Source organism: Dioscorea cayenensis, chromosome 17 (genome assembly GCF_009730915.1).
Source record: "Dioscorea cayenensis subsp. rotundata cultivar TDr96_F1 chromosome 17, TDr96_F1_v2_PseudoChromosome.rev07_lg8_w22 25.fasta, whole genome shotgun sequence".
Taxonomy (NCBI): domain Eukaryota; kingdom Viridiplantae; phylum Streptophyta; class Magnoliopsida; order Dioscoreales; family Dioscoreaceae; genus Dioscorea; species Dioscorea cayenensis.
The window spans coordinates 17,601,948-17,608,933 of NC_052487.1; the positions used below are offsets into that span (position 1 = coordinate 17,601,948).

At 30.1% G+C, this 6,986-nt stretch overlaps 1 protein-coding gene across 1 annotated transcript; it reads right to left on the reverse strand.

Annotated features, from left to right (window-relative positions):
• Positions 1-563: 563 nt before the first annotated feature.
• Positions 564-1,965, reverse strand: LOC120280087 (probable WRKY transcription factor 65). Its single transcript, XM_039286818.1, has 2 exons — positions 1,599-1,965; positions 564-1,488 (listed from the first exon to the last, which is right to left on the reverse strand). The coding sequence occupies exons 1-2, from the start codon at positions 1,688-1,690 to the stop codon at positions 816-818; spliced, it is 765 nt and encodes a 254-aa protein (XP_039142752.1). The 5' UTR covers positions 1,691-1,965; the 3' UTR covers positions 564-815.
• Between the last annotated feature and the right edge of the window lie 5,021 nt (positions 1,966-6,986).

Below are 6,986 nucleotides of genomic sequence, written 5' to 3' on the forward strand. Positions count from 1 at the left end.
ACGAAACACTCCGGAAAACATCACTAAATTTGTTATTTATTCAACACTAATATAATGAATAAGATTTGCAAGACACCGAAGTTGAAAATATATATATATATATATATATATCCATGTATTATAATAAATCTTAAATAAGATGTGATAACAATATCCTCCATCCATCCAACCAAGCTTTTATTTCCCAGAGAAAAACCAAGTTCTATTATTTAATCCTAAAACCAAACAAAACCAATAAGATTAAATCAATTTTTTTAATTGTTAAATTGAAGTTTCACTTGAAAAAGCACAAGAATTTTTTTTAACATTTACTGTTCTCCCTCTTGTCTCCCCACTTGTCTCCATTACTCTCTTTTTTGTTTCTCTGGCAACCAATTACTAAACCTCTTCCATCCCCACCTACCATATTCATTAAATTGAATCAACTAACTCACACAATAATTCCCTTCATCTCAATCCTCCTCAAAGATTCACATTCATTCCAAACTTTAGCTACATAAGAATCTATCTATCAATTTTTATCCAATAATACAAATTAGACACCAACCAAACATGATCTCTCAAACACATGCAAATACCTCTTCTTAATATCATCAACAAAACCAAAACCAAAAGAAGAAATGGCAAGCAACTTCAAGTAACTCAAAAGGTACCTCAAACCTCCCCCTTACTACATCTCTCTTTATATATGTATATAGTTGTATTATAACTCAAGAAGAATCACTTGAAGTTGCATGCATATTCCAATGCGTTGCATGAAATTATTAATCTACATTTTTATTTCATGAGATGATATCATTATCTAATAATAATAATTAACCAGTGCATTCTAAGAAGCTACTCCTACTGAAAACCATGGAACATTCAGGCAGTTCACCCAAGTCAGCATACATCAACTCCTCTTCTTCTTCCAAGGATCCTCCTTTACTTGCACCACCTCCAAACCTCTCCCACTCCTCCGGTGACAACCCGGCCATGTCGGTGGCAATGCTACACACCGGATCATAAACTCCGGCATGCGATGTTAACATCTCCGGCAACCACAAAGAACTCTCACCTTCAATCAGCTCCACAAGCTTATCTTCTTCTTGATCTACTATTTCTTCAGCCTTCTTCACCTCCTCCTCCACTTTAGGCATTAGAGGAGGAAACTGTTTGTTTGTTTTTTGCTCTTGTTTCCTATGATCATGTTGATGTTGGTGCTTAGGCAATGGCCAAGGATGGTTATGCTCGGCCGAGTAAGTGACAACAAGCATAGAAGGATCAACACGGCTTCTTTCAACTTGCTTCCTCGCTGGACAACCTTTCGAGCTACTACACCGGTAATATCCTCTTGGATATGGTGATCCTTTTATCGGTTTTTGCCCGTACTTTCTCCATGCCCATGTATCAAATGAAGGAGCTCCATCTCCACCGATTCTTGACCTTATGCCATCCCCTTCCGATATTGGCACCGAAACTACTCTTTTTTGTATCACTTTCCTTATGCTAATCAAGAAAACAAAAGACAAGAAGCATATATAAAGTGTAGTGTTATTTATAATGAAGGAGAGAGATTGAGAAGTAGTAGAGATATTGATGGATATATATGGACATACCTTTTCTTAGACTTTTGTTCTTTTTGGGTGGTGTGTCTTGTATCCATGGTTGTTGAGAGGTGATGAGAATTAAGGGTTTTTTGTTGATGCATGGGTTATAATGGAGAAGAAGAGGAGGAGGAGGAGATTGATAGGCATATTTGTTTATTTGGGTGTGAATTAATTATCAAAGTGAGATCATGTTGAGGTATATCATGAAGGTGCAATAATGGAGGAGAAGAAGGAGAAGAAGATGATGATGATGATGATGAGATGACGTGCTAACAAATATCTCAACTAAAGAATTGAAAGCGGCCCCCCTCCACTCTTGCTCCATTTCCCATTTAAGTTGTCAATTAAACAAACCCAAGTACTACACGATTTGCATCTTGCGCCACATGCTCTTTTTTTTTTTTCCTCTTCCTATATCTTTATTAATAGGTTTTGCAACCACTAAAATTAAAGCGCAACTATTTCATCTTACTCTTATTTTTGTTGGTCTCATCTTAGTTAAATTCATCCTTGTATTATGTATATACATGTTTTTGGATGAAAAGTTTCTTACATAATCAAATTGCGTCTTAGTTTATAAGTATTGAGTCTTTTATGTAAGGTATGCATAACCTTATTGATGAGACAAGCCAAGATATTAACTCCTTACTTATGTATGCCCCTGAGTCCCTGACATAACTTGTCCACATTCATTAATAATAAAAAAAAATCAAGTGCACCTTATCAATGAAAGAAAAAAAGAAAAAAAAAAATACATATAGTCTATATATTTATTAAAAAATTTGGTAACTAAAAATTTACTTACAATGAGAGATATTAGATCATTTGGCTTGAAAAATTTTTTTTTTTAATAAATATGAATAAACCCTAACTTGCAACCATTATTGTTGTGAGAGTGTTCAACTCTCAACCTCTAAGTTGTAATGGAAATGAGTTATTAGTCCCCAGTTAAAAAGGTGATTTGAACAGAAAGTTTTAAATCGCATAACAATTTAAATATATTGTCATCATTGTTAATATTGATTATGCTATTTTGATTACTTTAGATACATGCTCTGTTGGTTGTCATGAAATTTAAATTCATCAAAAAATTATCCTATAATTTATAAATAAAAAAATCACGTTAGTATCATATTAAAATTTAAAAGTATAAACTACATTAATATTATGAGGGTAGAAAAACTTGAATATATGTATTAAAAGAAACAGTAATTCTGCCAATATAATTTGAAAAAATAGTAATTTAATTTATTTATACCAATCACCTTTTGATCTATTAGTATTAGGTCTCTTTCGTAAGGTGTTAATTTAAAAAAAAAATTTAAAATTGAACCTCAAAATCAAAGCTTAAAATCCACGTAAAGTGAGAACACATATATTATTGAACTTGCGGTTACGTTTTTATATCTTATCTGTGCATATCCTAAACTCTCTTCAAATGGGTTACACTTGTCATCTATTTGTCAAAAAATAATAATAATAAAATAAAATAAAAATAATTTATGTATATATATTATCATTTGAAATTTTTTCCCCAAAGTACAGATATAAAAAAAAGTAAAACGAAAGTGGTTAGCCATCAATTGTTTTATTTACAAATGTTCGCAGAACAAGAAAAACAGACTTTTAGTACAACTCCCAAACTATCTTTTAGACTTTTACGATATTAAAATTTTAAATTAAATCAAGTCCATCCATCCAACATGATATTAAAGTCAAAAGTTCACCATAATAACCTAATCAAATCAAGTAACTCAAAGACATCATCATTACACATGCATCTCATTCTAATAAGACAAATTAACTAGACTAAGTAGCAGCTTAATTCACATACTCTTCAAAACCACCAATTCTTGTATCAACTAATAATAATGCAATCACATCAAACATTTAAATTAACTCAAATTCATAATATAATAGTCAATAATTCACTAAAAAAAAAAATTCAAATATAGTGATTGACTTGAAAATTTCAGCAACATACCTTCCCTTGCGAATATATACATACATACATACATACATGCATATACACACAACATATATATATATATATATATATATATATATATATGTCAACTCATATTAATTTTTAAATTAACTCAAATTCATGACATCATAGTCAATAATTCACTAGAAAAATAAAAACCAAATCAAGTGAGTAACTCAAAAATTTCATCCACATAGCTTCCCTTACAAAATAACATACATATATACATACATAATACGGCTCATATTAAACTTTCAAATTAATTCAAATCCATGATATCATAGTCCATAGTTTACTAGAAAAAAAAAACAAATTAAATGAATAACTTGGAAATTTCATCGACATGCCTTCCCCTCCAATAAATCATACATACACATACATAACTGTGTTAGCATATATATATAAATATATAATGCAACTCATGCTAAAGTTTTAAATTAACTCAAATTCATGATATCACAGTCAATTATCACTGGAGAAAAAAAAAATCAAATCAAGTGAATAACTTGGGAAATTTCATTAACATACGTTACATACCTTTCCTCGACATACAAATTCATATATAAATATATATAATGCCAACTTGCAAACTTGTGCACCTTGACTATTCTAAGAGTTAGGAATAGTATAATTATTATTATTAAACTAAAACGGTGGTTATCTCTAGACCGATTCATGCGGCGCCATCTCCGAAGAAAATATATTATATATATAAATATTTAGAAGAAGACAAGTTGCAATATAAGGCACATTTAAAGCACCAATCAATCATGTCTAGATCTGTCAAACAGGGTCAGGCAGGGCTGGCCCGCCATTGGCAAAAATGCCAACCCTCAACCCATCTTAGGTTGGCAGGGCTAAGCGACCTACTCCCACTAAAATATATAAAAACATTTAAAAAAATTTTATATTTTATATATTGATTATTTTTAATAAACCAAACCAAACCAAAAGATATTTATTAAAGACAAAACATAATATAAAAGACGTGATTTTCAAAAATATTTTACATACGAGTGTTATAATAAATCACACAACTAAAAATAATAAAACAAGAATAAAAACATATCCAACCAAGCTTAACCAATTAACCCAACATTCAAAAAGCTCCTATACTGTAATCGAACAACTATAGGTAGGAAATATCAATATCACTGATATTATATAAAGACCTAAAACATTTATCCCTCATTTAAGCTTTTTAAAAAAATTTTTTTAAGTAAATTAAAGTCGGGCTAGCCCCGCCCGCCTACCCGCCTATGACCCTAACCCTAAACGGGTTACGGGCTGCCCGCTTTCAAACGGGCCTACAAAAGGTCAACTCAACCCACCAATTTTTGTTGGCGTGACGGACCGGTCCAACGGGTCAGACCCGTTTTGACAAGTCTAATCATGTCTCATTCTTTATTACATTCATTTTGATATATATATATATATATATATATTAAGTTTTCTCTTGCCACGTCGTTGTCATACTAACAATTAAAAACTTTACTCTTCCTCTTTTGTCAATCCTCTTTGTTATTTATGTGACATTACAGGCACACAACATGCACCTTCTTATGATTATATATTATAATATAAATATGTATAAAAGAGATAGAGAGAGGATCATATGGAGATTAGGTAGCATCTCTTTAACTATGTGGGTCATGACTGAATGAATGCAATTGAAGGATGGATAGAGAGATAAAGGGAACAACGCTATTGATTAGTACATGTGGAGCCTATGATAGGTTATTTGCTGTTGGGATGTTTATATTATGATTTCCTTCTGTTTTTTACATATGGATTATTATTTTAGTTTTTAAATTTTACAAATTAAATTATTAAACAATGGATTTTTTTTAAATATATGCCGATTTAATTTTCATTTCTAATTATATAAAAAAATATTTTTTTCTTAAAGATATGGGCATGCTCTTGCTTTGAACCTTTCCTTTATAATTGTACCGAATGCGCTTCAACCATGCTCCCGCATCATAGTAATGGCTATAATCATTGGGTAGTTACTGTAAGGGTTCTACCTCGGGAAGGCCGTGACAGTTACCATGGTGACAACATATTAATTAATATATATAATAATTTTAATTCAATACTTAACATATATTTTTAAATAGAGATCAAAGCTATTTAATTTCTTTGTAGTTATAGATATTATTAGTTTTGTCCTTCAAGTTCAATAACTCCAAAAACATTAATTAAAGGCCAATGAAGTAAAAAATCAAGAGGCCAAACAATTGATTTTTATAAATATTTTTTCTTAAAAAAATATATTTAGTTTATAAACATCAAGTGGTTAAAACAAATAAGCGCTACGTTGATCGCTTATCCCTGAAAAATTTTCTACTAGCCATTTTTCCAAATCTAACAGAATGTTTGTTTCGCCAAAAATTTTTCTCATGAAAATCCATAAACTCGTCACGCACCCTATTTTCTCTCAAAATCACAGAAAAATTTTTCCCTCGCCTCCACTCTGAAAAGTTTTGCGAAACGTGACATGCTAAAAATAACGCGCGATCGAAATATTTAAAATAACTTTTTAAAAAATTTAAAAGAAAAGTTTTTTTCTTTTTCTTTTCAATATAGATAAATTATATAATTTGATAATATTTTAAAAATAAATTTATCCAGATTAGTGAAACGTATCCCGCGATGTTTTGACTTGGTAGATTCAATTTTACTTAAAAATAACTTTTCTTTTTAGATAAATTATATAACTCGATAATACTTTTAAATAAATTTATCTAGATCAAAGTAATGTATCCTCGCAGATTATCATTGTAAGATTCAATTCCACGTAGTCACTGCTTATAATTTTTAATAAATTTTTAAAAATTTCACTAAAAATGCGACTTTTTCCAAAGTTAAAAATCGACGTAATCAAACAACAAACGAGGTCATCCAGTAAAATGTTTCATTTTCGCTGAAAAATAAGATCAATCAAACAACAAAACTCGAATTTTCATGAAATCGATTTTCAATGAAAAATAAATCTTGCTAAACGAAACGACTATCATTTTCCATTAAAAATATTCCATGGATTTCTTTTCCAAAGCATTTTCCATTGGTGCCAGGATTCTTCGCACGCACTATTAATTTATGATAATCACATGCATTACGGAAATAAAGACTAATTTGTGCATGATTACCCAAATAAATATATGGTATTTATTCATTGATGATTGATCCGTGATAATATTACAAAAATAATTAGATGATTTTTCCTAAAAGCTTTTCAGCTGGTGCATCAAGCTTTTTAGTAGAGGATATCTCAATTTAGAAGTATTTTATAATTAAAAATTATTTGGTTTATCACTCAATGTGCTTCTTTATTAGGAAATTGTAATTATAATAATTAAAAAATTAAAAAACTAAAGTTAGAGTCATATGATATATTTAAAGATACC

Excerpts from the sequence above, each read along its gene's own strand:
- LOC120280087 (XM_039286818.1), bottom strand. The coding sequence starts at position 1,690 with ATGCATCAACAAAAAACCCTTAATTCTCATCACCTCTCAACAACCATG. Across the intron at positions 1,489-1,598 it reads GAACAAAAGTCTAAGAAAAG|CATAAGGAAAGTGATACAAA; the intron begins GTATGTCCATAT and ends TTTCTTGATTAG.